Source organism: Aptenodytes patagonicus, chromosome 1 (assembly GCF_965638725.1).
Source record: "Aptenodytes patagonicus chromosome 1, bAptPat1.pri.cur, whole genome shotgun sequence".
In the NCBI taxonomy this organism is placed as follows: Eukaryota; Metazoa; Chordata; class Aves; order Sphenisciformes; family Spheniscidae; genus Aptenodytes; species Aptenodytes patagonicus.
In genome coordinates this window covers 88,182,048-88,196,462 of record NC_134949.1, presented here as the reverse complement: position 1 = coordinate 88,196,462, position 14,415 = coordinate 88,182,048, and the positions used below count along the sequence as shown (strand labels likewise).

The 14,415-nt window shown below is 56.7% G+C and overlaps 2 protein-coding genes across 2 annotated transcripts; both read left to right on the top strand.

The window, feature by feature from the left end:
* The first annotated feature begins 4,700 nt into the window (after positions 1-4,700).
* LOC143164870 (C-type natriuretic peptide 2-like) lies at positions 4,701-7,073 on the top strand. Its single transcript, XM_076347900.1, has 3 exons — positions 4,701-4,799; positions 6,286-6,576; positions 6,836-7,073. Exons 1-2 carry the CDS (start codon positions 4,701-4,703, stop codon positions 6,556-6,558), a joined length of 372 nt encoding a protein of 123 aa, XP_076204015.1. The 3' UTR covers positions 6,559-6,576; positions 6,836-7,073.
* A 1,877-nt stretch (positions 7,074-8,950) lies between these two features.
* GAPDH (glyceraldehyde-3-phosphate dehydrogenase) lies at positions 8,951-13,101 on the top strand. Its single transcript, XM_076347790.1, has 12 exons — positions 8,951-9,010; positions 9,555-9,598; positions 10,195-10,294; positions 10,546-10,652; positions 10,736-10,826; positions 11,011-11,126; positions 11,243-11,324; positions 11,493-11,644; positions 11,778-11,856; positions 12,099-12,182; positions 12,329-12,426; positions 12,797-13,101. Exons 2-12 carry the CDS (start codon positions 9,576-9,578, stop codon positions 12,864-12,866), a joined length of 1,002 nt encoding a protein of 333 aa, XP_076203905.1. The 5' UTR covers positions 8,951-9,010; positions 9,555-9,575; the 3' UTR covers positions 12,867-13,101.
* The last annotated feature ends 1,314 nt before the right edge of the window (positions 13,102-14,415 follow it).

Below are 14,415 nucleotides of genomic sequence, written 5' to 3'. Positions count from 1 at the left end.
TTTAAAAGGAAACAAATAAACAAACAAAACCCCAAAAAACTTTAGGATTATCTTTGCCTAACTCTGATTGTTCAAGTTACCAAGTATACTGATAACAGTGGTTGTCTCACTGTGCTTTTTGGAATGTATTTGCTGCGAATCCCATTGTTTCAAATAGGACTGACGCTTAAGCTCTTTCCTTCCAGGAATGCCACATCAGTGTTCAGGTCAGTCCTGGCACTCCTTGGACGGCCATGTGAACGTGAAGTGCCCTAAATTTGAATTTGTGTTAATCACATAAACCTTTAACCTCCTGTCTTGCAGGCAAATTGGCATTTGTCCCAGAGCTATTAGTACAGAATTATTTCCTTCTACCTGTGAGTTGCCTAGAAAGCAGACTAGTGACTAGCTGGGCAGGAATCGGAAGGGTGGTCCTATCAGCAGGTTCCTGCAGATCTTCCATTCTCTGTCTCTGAGGATCTACCAAGTTCCTACAGTCGTTGTGGTCACCCTTGGTTTGCCAGCAAGTAGAGCCTGCTGCTCAGTTCTCTGGCCTGGCTGCGTAAGTAGTGATAAAAGACTACTGTAGCTTATTTTGATCCCTATTAAAAAAAAAAAAAAAAAAAACAAACAAAAAAAAAAACCAAAAAAAACCACATTAGAAATTGCATAGCTTTATGTTGGCCTGGGAATACGTTTTTTTAATGCCAATACCTGAATGGACATAAACATGCTAGAAGCTTGTAGAAACAAGTAGACGAGGGCGTGATGGGATGACAGGTGTATTTACTGGGCTGGGACATGTGGACCAAACAGCACCCTCAAGTCCCATGACTCACTGGAAAGATCTGCCCCCTTGCCACCACTAGTGTAATAGCCAGATACCAATATAACCCCCCCAAATCCAGAGCACCCTGGTAAGAACAGGACAATTGCATGAAATACAAAGATCAGAAAGCTACAGCAAGATTGTCCCTCTTGCCCATCCTCCCTGATAAAATATTCAGTGAAGGCTCCAAGAGACAGAGGCAGCAGCTACGGCATTAGCAGTAAATACGACACACAGTCATGCGTGCTGTATGTGATTCCCCCACCACCACCTACAGGGTATGTCACTCACAAATGGGAATGAAAGAAAAAGAACAGCATATATGGATTTCTACCCAGGCTCAAGGCTTTACCAGTCTGTGCAGTACATCTTGCGTATATATGAGATCATATGTTGACAATACTGCAGCGGGAGAGATAGGAATGGGTGGATGGAGGAAACAAGGTGGCCATAAAACTGTCTAAGTATTGGCTTACCTTCAGGCCATGCTTTTCCGCTACAAGTGGTTAAACTTTTTCCTTCAGGAGAGCCGCCCAGCCGCCGGAAGGAGGGTTTGGCCGTCAATGACTGGACTGACATGGTGGCTCCTTCACTGCTTTGCAGTCTGTCTTTTGCTCTTCCCTGGGCACAGCACTGCCTGGTCAAGTGAGAGTGGAAGGTCAGTGAGCGGGAGCTCATGTTGGTCCCTTTCTGCAGGCTGTTTAGGTGGAGTGTCCCCCCTTCCTCAGTGGCCTCTCCTGGCATTGGAGGATTTAGCAATCCTGTGTCATGGACAAAGGAAGTCCTGCAGAAAGATGAAGCAAAAACCAAGAGGAGTTTGAACACCTGCACTGTGGCTGCTGCCTTAAGCAGCCAGTTGCTGCCCTTCCATTCCTCGCAAGCAGCTATTCCGGTAGCTGCCATGATGACCAGGAATTGCTACTGAAGGAGTAATTCCACTCCCTCACTTCTGAGGGAGTGGGATTACTCAGTGCCAAGATCAGCAGAGTTTCCATTCTCTGAGGGACTCCTGACCACAGTAGGCTCCAGACTCCTACACGTGGTACTAGGGGAGCAACGTGAATATCATCCTTGCTTCTAGAGCCTGCAGCAACCATCAGCCCTTTCCATCACCATGGGCCAGAGGGTGTTCCCCCAGGGTACTTCACCCAGTTCCTAGTCCTCCCACTCTCCAGTTGCCCTGCTCCTTCCCTTTATAAGGAACTGTTTGGAAAAGACTGATTGTAGTTCAGCAGGAGACCACTTTTCTGGTGGTCTTGCAAGCTCTAGAATCAGTGCCCCAGCATCAGAGGGGAAAGGGTTTTTACAGAGGAAACTTGTTAGCATCAGAGAGGAAAGAAGGACAATAACCTATTTGAGTCTGAGAAAACTGGGGCAATCGGGGACTCATTGTCTGCCAAAGCCTTTTCACTTCACAGTCATTGCCAGGACATGTCAGAGCAACTATTCTGTCCTACTGTGGTCTCAGCAAGGAACTGGGACGCAGAGCAGCTGCAACTTCATGGCACCTGAGTCATTAATCACCTGCAATTTATCCAGGCTTCACTGGATTTGCGAATTTGCAAGAATTTGCAAGAAAATTTGCAAATTTTCTACAGTCCCCAAAGTTTCTTGCTTGGTATTGGGACAGTGATGACTCCTTCCCTCCTGCTAGCCCCAGCTTTTGCTGGATCCAAGGAGGGGACCCGTCACTTGTCCATCCCTGCAGGGCTCAGTCTGCCAAGTGGGCTGGAATTCAGAGAAGTTGCAAAACACATTTCTGGCATTCTTCTTGCAGTATGGGGGCCACCACATTCAAGGGATGCCAGATCAAACCACCGCTACATTTTGTATCAAAAACAAAAGCATTGTTGCTTTTGCACTTACCTTTCACTCAGGAAAGAGTTGACTCCTGGAACCGGTGTGTTCAACATGAGATTCATCTGCCTGCGGCTGTCTTGCTGGGAGCATGAATACTCTAGCAGACCGACTCAGCTGCTTCTGGATGGTTGAATGTGACTAGAAAGTACAGAACAACATCCTCTGAGACATCTTGCATGTGGGATGAACACGTGTTCGCTTCCCATCCTCCTTCCTCTCTTTCCCGCCCCTCTGAAACTTTCACACTGCAAAGCTCCATACCCTACCGCATCCAGCACACGGAGGGGCTGGCTGCACGCACACATCCTGTGCTCCATTTGTGCACAGGCACCCCGTCTGAATGACCATGCAAACAGCACACCCCATGACTCTCCAGCAGTCACCTGTGCTTTGTGGTTTAAAAGGCTGGTACGAAAGTAATCCTGTTCCCCATGAAATGTGTCAGTCGAGGCCGTTAGCCAGGGGCCCAGGGAGCCCCTCCATTTGCTGGCACGCCCTGGATAGCTGGCCCAGGTGAAGGGGTGACAGTGGACTGCCAGACAGGATCACCAGAGCACTGCTCTGGAACCAGCACCACCCACGGGTCGTGGGTATCAGGTGGAGCTAACATGCTTGGATGCCCCCATCTGTGCAAAGTCTCTCCTGCTTCCAGCGTCAGTGCTCCAGACTGAAGCCCCACACTCACTTTTCATGGACCGGGTGCAAAACCGTCCACAAAACTTTCTGGCTCTTTGGGCAGGAAAGAAAAGGACACACAAATCTGCAAGTGCAAAATGCTGGGAAGGAAAGGAGGGAAGGAGGGAAAGAAAGACAGGGCAAGTATCTGAACTGTGACTTTTGTTACCTCTGCAAGAGACTTTTTTTTTCTAATTTTCTTCTTTCCTTAAAAAAAAGTAAGCAAAAGCAGGCAGCAGAACACAGCCTGTCAAGTTTTGACCCAATTGCTTTGTGCAACAATACTGAAGAAAGGGAAGTTTAAGGTGTTATTAAATCCACCCAGCACACCCACTACTAATCCTGTATGGGGGTACAGTCACCCCATTCCTCTTCCCCGACAAACTTTCCTGATTAGTTTCTGCCTTCACACCCAGGCTGACTTCTGCACCCTGGTCTCCAAACAGTGACCTCATTGCCTTGTTCAGCTGGTGAGAAACTACAGTAAAATGGGAGAGGCAAACAAAGGGGGGGGGAACTAATGGCCAGAAGATTTAGGAGGTAGGAATCTGCTCCTTGCCGTCCCACTTCCATTGTGCGCCTGAGCTTGAGAAAGTGCAAGCTGAGCCTCGGTGGGCTCTTTTCTGTGCTGGTTCCTCTGGAAACTCAGCCCAGCCCTCCAGATGGTGTATGTTGAGTGACTCAGGACAACCAGACTGCAAGTTATATGCCCGCTAGTACTAGACCCACACTCCTGTCACCGCTACAAATCTCGTAGAGTTAGTGCTGGAATTCACACAGCCTCTGCAGCAAGAGCTCTTCATTCCCAGGCCAACCAGCTCACCAAGATGTAAATATTAAAAACGAGAGCCTGTATTGTCACAGAGCTGAATTTGTGTCAGCTCCGTGCAGCCAGCAGCGCAACTACCGCTAGTTCATGCTCACGCTGATTAGAGAAATAGCATTAACAGCACTTTGCCTACGAGGAGTATGTTCCATATCGCTGTACAATGCAGCCTTCAAGATCCTCCTTTGGGACGTGTTTCAAAGTGTCACCCCGTTCCTGACCCTGACAGATACCTCCAGGTCCTGGCCAGCAGCAGCTCAACTCACATTTGTCTTCCCAGACACTCAGTAAACACCTTTGTGTCCTTTTTCTTTAGGGGAAGGGGTCTTGCTGAGCTCACCCTGAAATATATCACCCTGGACAAAAGGGCTGAAAGGTTAAGGAGCTCCGGGGGGTAGTTCAGCAAGAGAGCTGGGGGCCCGGCGCCTGCCAGAACCAAAGCTATAAAGGCAAAGAGGGGCTACGGACTGCATCGGACACAGATGCTGCAGGTCCTGCCTTGCCTCCCACAAGCCCTGGGATAAGAAGAAGATGCCGAGGCTCCAGTCGTGGCCTTGCTCGCTTTTCCTCCTCTTAGTTCTGCTCTCTGCCAGCGTTCAGACTGTGTCCTTACCAGGACAGAGGCTACAGGTAGGAGGGACAGGGAGAGAGCTGAGGGAGGTTTCAGGAGTAGCAGGGGCAATCTGGGGAGGTCGCGTTTGAACCTGGAATAAGTGGGGGGCCCAAATTCCAGCTACTGGAGGCTGCTGTCTATTCTCACTGCTCCCTCCCCTTCAGTCCCACAGCCTCAGCTCTAGGGTGACTGTATCTTTATAACCCAACTCCTATGGAGCACCAGCACTACAAGGGAGCAGACAGACAAAAGCCTTATAGTGCTCTCTGGTCTGGGGCAGGCTGCCTGTGGGACTCCCCACGTTGCCTGCAGAGGCTTTTAACGGTAAAGAGACTAGTCCTGTCTAACTCCGCCCTGTGTCAGCAGCCACCAGAAATTACAGTCGTGTCCCTCATCATGTTCAGTGTCCTGGTTCTGACGTTTCAGAGGGAAGGCTCATCCTCTTAGGTCAGGATTTTCACTCCTAAGCTCAGTACTACCCCCCAGTAGTCCCTCTTTAAGGCCAAGAGCCCCTGTCAGGATGCCAGCTAAGGGCTTCTTCACTTGGGTAAATCTCTTACCCTCAGCAATTACAGCAATAATGTTCTGGCTTTCAAATCTACCCAGCTCCCTCTTACCCAAACCCTAACCTGAGCCCCAACACCTTGCCTTCACGTCACCCTGGGAAAGCTCCAGGGAAGTAGTTAGGACGTGAACTAAAATCACAAGACTGATCCTGCTGTGACTCACCGCTTTCACTCCTCGCTGAAGATGCCCGTGTCCGCTTCAATTAACTCACGACCGAAAAGAGCTGCACAAAGGCATCTTCAGCCTTAGCTCAGCACCCACGTGAGGGACAGATATGGAACGGCTACCGCAGGCTGCTTCCCTGGGCAGCCATGCCATGCCTCCGCTGTGCCCAATGCACCTCCCAACCCTTGTCTCCCTACAGCCGGAGGCTGCCGGCAGCGCTGGGGGTGTACGATCAGCACGTGCCTGCCTGCACAGATAACCTAGAGGTTTCCCAGCAGATGGGGAGCCCCCCTTCCTCACACCTGCTCTGCTCCTGCCTCCCCCTCATCTTTAGCAGCAGGTATTTGGGGCAGGTCCATCCTCCCCACCAGCCCTCTGGAAAAAAAGAAATGCCGCACAACAGCCTGAGCACATGGAGGTGCTCAGCACCAGCAAAAGGAGCAAGGACTGAAACCTCAATTACCTTCCCAGTACGGAGGGGGACAGTTTGACAAGAGCAGGGCAATCTGCACTCAGGCAGAGGCTCACAGCAGCTGCCTGCTTGCTCTTTTGGACAGCAAAATCATTTCAGACTGCAGGAGCTGCTCGTCTGGCCCTTCCCTGTGTCTGGATGCAATGTCGCAGGCACAGTGCCTGTGTGCAGGCACCATTTTATGTCCTGCCCGAGCCCTAGGGAAGGTGTGGGCAGTGGGGTACAAAGGGGTACAAGGCTTATCGCCAGAAGCACAGACAACTCCACTCTCACCCCCCTCACCTCTCTGTTTATCCCAGATGCTCCTTTCCCAGCTGCTGCCCCTGGAGCCTGAGTCCACACTGGCAGAAGAGGACACAAAGGAGGGGTCCAGCTTTGGCCCTCAGTTGCTCTCCTCCACCCTCCCCTTCCTCCCATCTGGGGCTAGAGCTGCCCGTCCCTCTCTCTGGCGCAAGACCCTCGCCAGTCGCAAGTGGGCACTGCCTGGAGATTGGGCCTGGAAGGCCATGCCCAGGGGCTGCTTTGGGCTGAAACTGGACCGGATCGGGACCTTCAGTGGTTTGGGCTGTTAGCCTTGGAGGGACTCCGAGGTGAGAGGGCCAGCAGTGAGGCCTCAAACAAGCGGTCAGGGAAGAAGTAAGGGGAGACTTGAGAGCACGGATGGCAGGGAGGACCAGGAGCGAGGGGATGAGGGCAGTGGGGCAGGCTGTGGGCTTCACCCTGCAGCCAGGGTGAAGGCTGGGACGCGGGACCACCCGTGCTACTGGGGTTGTGCTGGGGCCCGGCCGGGGCACAAGAGCAGGCAGGCAGCACGCCACTGGGCGGCTCACCGGCCCTGCTTCTCCACAGCCAGAGGAGATGCAGACGCCCGCAGGACCGGCTTGGGAACCAGCACGACACGCCGGCGGCTGAAACCGTGAAGCTCCTGCCCCGAAGGAGAGCGGTGGCGGCGGGGAAGCGGCGCGGCGGTACGAGGAGGAGCTGCCTGGCTCCACGGCTGCCCCTCGGCCGCAGGACCCCTGCTCCGCCGGCAGCCCCCTCCCTCCTCTCCGTGCTTGAGGACTCTCTTGCTAATTAAACAGAGCTGTACTAATCGCCGCGTCCGAGCTCGGCGGCAGCGCCTCCGCGAGAGGCCGTGGCACCGTGCGGGGGCGAGGGGCTGGCAGCGGGGGCAGGCCAGGAGATGGCGGCAGAGCCCGCCGCCCCCCGGCCCCCACGCACGAGGCCATGTTGGGTGCCCGCCGCCATTCCGGGTGGGCCGGGCGGCACGCGCGGTTGCAGCGCGGCGCTGCCGCGGCCGCCGCGGCGGCGGGGGGGGGGGGGGGGGGGGAGGCGCAGCGGGTGAGATATCGACCGCGGGCCAGGCGCGGGGGCAGGAGGGCCGCGTTGGCTCATCCCAGCCGCACTCTGCCCCCCGGCGCAGAGCGCCCGGCGCTGCGGTGTTTACCGAGCAAACACAGGGGCCTCCTGTTTGTGCAGAAGCTGCCCCCGAGAGCCCCCCCGGCCTCTCGGCGGGCTGCGGCCGGGGCGCCACAAACCCCGGCACGGGCTCGCACCCCTCCAGCCCTGCCGCTGTACCACGCGGGCCGTCGTCCCCTGGCCTTTAAGAAAAGGTCGTAACCTCGGCCGGGGCTAAACTTAGCTGCCAGCCCCTCGGCAGCACTGGGAATAGCAGCCGTATAAGGGGAGTTGGGTTACGTTGGAGCTGCGTGACCCTCTCTGCCCCCCGCCCCGGTACCTGCGTCCCCCAGCCCACTCCTCCCTCCTCATCCTCAGAGCCCAGCTGGAGCCCGGCTCAGCCGAGCAGCCAGAGGGGCAGGCCTGCTCCCAACACCCCCTGCCAGCACGGATCTGCATCCCCACCGTTCCCACATTTTCCTCCCAGACCCCCTCCCCAAGGGACGGAGGCTTTCCGGCATGCTCTGGGCCTCGCATCTAACACGGGTTTGTCCTGCAGCGCCTGGGCTGTGCAAAGCCCTGCACCAAGCCGGGGGGATGCAGCTTGGCACAGCTCAGAGAGGGACCCCGGCATGGGGGGCGGCAGGTTGGGCAGCGGCGGCAGCCATGCAGGGAGCACTCCCCCCTCGCAGGCGGCCCGCGAAGGCGGGCCGAGGCGGCGGACGCAGGCCGGCGGGCGGGCAGGATTTCCGCCGTCACGTCCCACGGGTAGCAGCAGTGCCGCAGTGCCTCATTAAGATGGTGCTCACGCTGCGGCGCGTGGCCTGCCGGGGAGGCAGCCGGGCCGGCGGCCCCATCCAGAGCACGCCTGGCTAAACCCACCCGGGGAGCCAAAGACAGGCAGGGGGGTCCCCAGCATGGGGGTGACAGAGCTCCCAGCCAGCACCTGCTGCCTCCCAGTGCTGGGGGGAATGGGAGACGTTTGGGGACCCGCTGCTCCCTCGGGGTGTCCCCAGCATCTCTGCAGCCCCTTTGCCCTTGCCGCCATGCTGGGGGAGCAGGCTGCAGCCGGGGGGTGTATGTGTGTGTCTCTCCTTTGTTACCAGGTGAAAGCAGTGCACGCCATTCCCCGGGGCGCTGGCGGCAACGAGCCCCGAGAAGGCAGCCCCTCTCTGGCCATCACCGGGGGCCCTTCCCGCCTCCCCAGACGGGGGCCCAGCCGCCCTTCCCCGCCCTGGGGACACCTCCCCGCCCTAGGGCGAAGAGCCGGCTTCCTCCGGCACCGGGGCATCTCTCACCACCGCTATCACCACCAGCCCCCCCCCGCCCAGGGGTGGCTCGGAGGGAAGGCGCAGCGCGCACCCCCCGCCCCGTGGGGAGCGTTGCGGACCCCTCCCCCTCCCGGCGCGGGGCCTGTCTTACGGGGGCGAGGGGGGGGAGCGGGGGGGTACCGAGGCAGCCGCACCCGCAGCGCGGGCGCACGTAGCCCGGCCCGGCCCCCTCGCTCCCATTCGGCGCCGGCCCGGCGGGGCGGGCCCCAGCCCTTCCCCTCCGCGGGTATAAAGGGCGGCGGAGCGGCGTTGCGCCACCTTCTCACTGCGCGCCGGGGCGGCTTACAGGCAGCAGGTAACGGGCGGTGGCGGGGGGAGCGGTGGCGGGGGGAGGGGAGGGAACGGAACGGAGGAGGTGATACGCAGGAGAAGAGGGAGGCGGTGTGTGTGGGGGGGGAAACTCACCCACCTAGGGGCCAGCGCCGCGGGGGAGGGCTGGGGGGGGGGGGGGGCGGCGGGCGGCAGCCCCCCGGCGGAGCGGGGCCGCGTGGCGGCGGGGCCTGCGGGCACAAAGGCGGTGCGGAGCGGTGCGCCGCGCCGCAAGATGGAGGCGGGGCGGGGGAGGGAGGGGTGCGGTGGCGGTGAGGCGTTGGGGGGGGGGGGGGCAGACCGCCTGAGGGGGGGGCGGGTAGGCGTCGTGGGGCGGGGGGGGGAATCGGTCGGGGGGCGGGTCCGGAGCGTGTGTATCCCTTCCCTTCCTCCTCCGGCGGTGGGCGAGACGTTAGCGGTGCTCGGGGCGGGCGTGCGGGCAGGCGAGGCGCGGCTGCCGGGGGCGGTGGCCGGTTCCTCGACCCCTTCATCTACGCTTCGGGCGTCTCACCGGCGGTTTTTGCCCGCAGGAACATCCCGAAGAGGCGAAGATGGTGAAAGTCGGAGTCAACGGGTGAGTGCCGGGGGCCGGGCTGCGGCATCGGGAGGCGCCCGGTGGGGCGGGGGGGGTGAGGGAAGGGGGGCAAGGTCGCCTCAAGGGCGCGGGGGGATTTTGGGGGTGTGTGTGCCCTGCCGGTCCTGCTCCACCATCGCCCCTCGTGCCGGGCTGAGGGGCTGGGGCAGGGCGGGCTGCTGAGTCACTTCCCCCTGCAGATTCGGGGTGACTCACCCCGGAAGCACCGCTGCTTCCCGCCTGCCCCAGCCCCCCCCGGGGGTCCCCGCACCCCACCGGTGGGCTGCGGCCCCCCACTGAAAGGTTGCCTGCTGGATTGTGTGTCGGTGGCGGCCTGGGGGACGTGACCTTCTCCCGCCGGGCTGAGGAGTAACCAGATCCCCAGGGCCCTCAGTAAATTTAGCGCTTGACCTTTCTGATGCGGGGGTTGCTCTTAATCTTTAACCGAGGTGCCTCGGCCTTTGGACGCGGCTGCTGGGCTCCCTCCTGCCCCACCAGGCAGGGAGCAGTGGATGCTCTCAAGGGAAGGCAGCAGGCTGTGCCCAGCCCAGCAGGTTCCCTGTTGCTCCTTCTCATCTATGTCTGTCTCTCCTCAGATTTGGCCGCATCGGCCGCCTGGTCACCCGGGCTGCCATCCTCTCTGGCAAAGTCCAAGTGGTGGCCATCAACGATCCCTTCATTGATCTGAACTACATGGTGAGTTGCCTTGCAGTGCCCCCTTCGGGCCTTTCTGAGTAGGTCTCCTCTGGCTCTGTTCTAGCAGCTTCCCAGGAAAACCAGGTGTGGGGTAGAGGCACCGGGCTGGGAGGTTGGGCAGAGCCAAATACAGCGCAGCAGTTGGACAAGGTCACTGAGGAGATGGGGAGCTGAGACTGTGGTGTAGGCAGAGCAAGGGTTGGGGAGATGGCAGCTGGGGTGCCTGACTTTCCCTCATCTCTCCTTGCTAGGTTTACATGTTCAAATATGACTCTACTCATGGTCACTTCCGGGGCACTGTCAAGGCTGAGAATGGGAAACTCGTGATTAATGGGAATCCTATCACCATTTTCCAGGAGTAAGTATCTCTCTCCCTCACCCCTCTGGAGGATGAAAGCAGGTGTCTTGCGCAGCAGCTCTTACAGTTCTGTCCTTCCTCAGGCGTGACCCCAGCAACATCAAGTGGGGAGATGCTGGTGCTGAATATGTTGTGGAGTCCACCGGTGTCTTCACCACCATGGATAAGGCCGGGGTGAGTATGCCACAGTGGCACACGGGAGAAGGGATACTGCTGCTCCTGCCTGCGGGGTGCATCACCGTGTACAGAGTTGCTCAAGATGGGGAAGAGGTGGGGCTGGGAGGGAGAAAAGGTTGTCTGAAGAAGTGAGCTGTTGGAGGGATTCTGGGTCATCTAACCTCCTTCTCTCTTTTTCCAGGCTCACCTGAAGGGTGGCGCTAAGCGTGTTATCATCTCTGCCCCCTCAGCTGATGCTCCCATGTTTGTGATGGGTGTCAACCATGACAAGTATGACAAGTCTCTGAAAATCGTCAGGTAAGGAGAGAGGAAGATGCTATCTGGCCTGGAGCTCTCACCAGCTGCATGGGGTCTCATCTCATGTCTGTAGATGTGTTGCCTCTGGCTGATGAGCCTTCCTCTCTTTTCTCCAGCAATGCCTCTTGCACTACTAACTGCCTGGCGCCCTTGGCCAAGGTCATCCATGACAACTTTGGCATCGTGGAGGGTCTTATGGTAGGTCTGGAGCTTGCTGCTCAGGAGGGCGCCCCATCCCCAGGTCCCCTTATGTGAGAGGAAAAGCATCTGTACTCCCTGTGTCCCCTGGGATGGGGAGGAGGTGCCTGGGATACTCTCCAGAAAAAGTATCGGCTGTGTTCTTACTGCTGTGCTGTCATCCCCCAGACCACTGTCCATGCCATCACAGCCACGCAGAAGACAGTGGATGGGCCCTCTGGGAAGCTGTGGAGGGATGGCAGAGGTGCTGCCCAGAACATCATCCCAGCATCTACTGGGGCTGCTAAGGCTGTGGGAAAAGTCATCCCTGAGCTCAATGGGTGAGTGCTGTCCCTCCTTGGGTGTCAGGAGGTGGCAGCTGGTGTCTGGCCGGCTCTGACCTGTCTTTAGCAGAATGGAGGGCTGGCAGAGGGGTGCCAGGTGCTGTTCCCTGCTGACTCATGTCTCTCACAGGAAACTTACTGGAATGGCTTTCCGTGTGCCAACCCCCAATGTCTCTGTTGTGGACCTGACCTGCCGTCTGGAAAAACCAGTAAGTGGTGTGGGCAAGGCCCTAACAACGTCCAGACCTGCCCCTGCTTCCTGTAAACTTCTTTTACCTGGAATTGCCCTCTGCATTCATCTCTTTCCTACGAAGATTTGATCTTGGTGAAAATAAAACCTGCCATGCATGACTGCTGCTATGGTGCTCCCATGTGTCTCTCTCCCCTCCCCCCCCCGGCAGACATTTTGTGAGTTGGCATCTGACCATCTTAAATGTGTCTCTCTTCTCAGGCCAAGTATGATGACATTAAGAGGGTAGTGAAGGCTGCTGCTGATGGGCCCCTGAAGGGCATCCTGGCGTATACAGAGGACCAGGTAAGTAACTCCTAATCTCTTAGCCTGTGGTTATTGGTGCTCGAGTCATTTTTCTGATGGGAGAAGCCTTGCTGGGATCCTGATTTGAGCACTTCTGGTTCAGGCTGTGGGTAACTGTATGTGTTAAAATTCCCTCTCTGTTCCAGGTTGTCTCCTGTGACTTCAATGGTGACAGCCATTCCTCCACCTTTGATGCGGGTGCTGGCATTGCACTGAACGACCATTTCGTCAAGCTGGTTTCCTGGTAGGCACAGCCTGGGGGGTGGTGGGGGAGACTGTGGGGTAGGGGCTGGCAGACAAGTTAGACTTCTGTCCTGTTCATCACTGCCAGGTTGGCAGTGCAGGGTTATACGTAGACCCCTGCTGAGTTGGGTGGCTCCAACATATTAAAACAATGTCTCTCTGGAGTGAGATTGCTTCTTACCTGAAATGACTATAGCCTTCTCCTTCCCTTATTTGGAGAGTATATGGGATGCTTCCTACTTTCTTTACTGGAAGTGGATGGGAAGCTGCCTGGTTCAGTTGTGTGGGATGGGGCAGAGGAGCAGGAATAATAGAGGAAGGGGATGCAAGAAACAGGTCAATCCTGACAGCACTTCTGTTTCTGTCCCCAGGTATGATAACGAGTATGGATACAGCAACCGTGTTGTGGACTTGATGGTCCACATGGCATCCAAGGAGTGAGCCGAGCACACAGAGCCCCCCCTGCTGTCTAGGGAAGCAGGATTCTCCTTTGTTGGAGCCCCTGCCCTTCTTCACCACCGCTTAGCTCTGCATCCTGCAGTGAGAGGCCAGTTCTGTTCCCTTGTCTCCCCCACTCCTCCAACTTCTCCCCGAGCCTGGGGGAGGTGGAGAGGCTGATAGAAACTGATCTGTTTGTGTACCACCTTACATCAATAAAAGTGATCACCATCTGAAATGCCTTGTCTGTCTGTCAGTGGGAAATGGGAGAAAGTGGGAGGTAACGAGCAATGTAGGTGTCTGCTTTAAGATGGGCCCTGCCAGCCTGGCTGCAGCTGATGGGACAGCTCTTCTAAGCAGTACTATGTGGCCACCATGTTGAGGCTGTGAACCCAGGTGGCAGAGAGAGGGAAATGGCGGAAGAGGTGTTTGGACAGCTTGGGTCATGTGTATAGGCATGGTGCAGTCCCTGGGATACCTGACTTGAACAGCAAGTGCCCATCTCTGCTGAGTGCCAGGCTGCAGTGAGCAGAGCTGTGGTATGCAGACCAGTGAGCTACCTGTGCCAGAGGTAAGATTCCTGCCTGTGAGCCAAAATAAGGTGTGGTGCAGGGCTATGCTTACAGGACTACTGCATGGTAGAGCAGAAGGCAGCTCTGCTGCTCCATCCACCTTCTAGCTCTCTGGATTTGCTTGTCTGGTGGATGCATGCAGAATAAAGTGCTGAGCAGATGACTTTTTGCATTTGGTTTGGGAAAGTGGCACAAGAAACAGGAATTCTTTCTTCTCCTTCCCCCTGCCTTAGTAGAAATGTTACAAGGGGGATTTTTCATTTGCTTTTACCTTGTTTAAAATGAATCAACTTGCCCTAGAGGAAATGGCTGCCTAGGGACGTGTCAGAGGCCAGTGTTACCATGGTGGTAGCTAGTCTTAATTCTGCCTTAATTCTATGTGGAAGGAGGGGCAGTCGCAGTTAAGCTTCTGAGCAGCAAATCTCTGCAAGGTGAATGTCAGCCCTCTGCCAGGGACTGTGTTACCTCTTCGTGGAAGCACAAATGCTGCCAGGCAGGGGCTGAGCCTTCTGTGACCTATGAGTGCTGGGGTAGATAAGCGATGCACTGCACAAAATCATGTGGCCCTCCATTTTTAGCAGGTCAATTTATGGTCTCGGAGGTGATGTGTTGCCCTTTCCCTGGCAGGCAGTGTTGGAGCTGTTGTCTGGACCCCAGCTGCTTTACACCCTGATCTGGAGCAAGGAATTAAGCTGGACGACTTAAGCTCCCATGATCAAGGTATGTTGGACATAGTTTTCCTGGAGCTGCTTATCTCCAGCGGATGGGCTGCATAAAAATTAAATGTTTACTGGACTAGAGGGCGATGACTCAAAGTTGCTTTGCAAAGAGGAAAAAGGTTGAATAACCTGCCTCTGGATAGGAGCTGGGACTCTGAACAGCTTGTTAGCCCTGGGACAGCAGCAATACCTGGCTTACCCCACAAATGGCCCCGTGGGAGCTTTAGGTAACTCTGGAGTTAAAAGGGAGCTGCCTGATGC

Bases quoted from the DNA above. Each gene is read 5' to 3' on its own strand.
- LOC143164870 (XM_076347900.1), top strand. From the start codon at position 4,701: ATGCCGAGGCTCCAGTCGTGGCCTTGCTCGCTTTTCCTCCTCTTAGTT. The intron at 4,800-6,285 runs GTAGGAGGGACA...TGTTTATCCCAG, and splicing joins TACCAGGACAGAGGCTACAG to ATGCTCCTTTCCCAGCTGCT.
- GAPDH (XM_076347790.1), top strand. From the start codon at position 9,576: ATGGTGAAAGTCGGAGTCAACGG. The intron at 11,857-12,098 runs GTAAGTGGTGTG...CTCTCTTCTCAG, and splicing joins CCTGCCGTCTGGAAAAACCA to GCCAAGTATGATGACATTAA. The intron at 12,427-12,796 runs GTAGGCACAGCC...TTCTGTCCCCAG, and splicing joins TTCGTCAAGCTGGTTTCCTG to GTATGATAACGAGTATGGAT.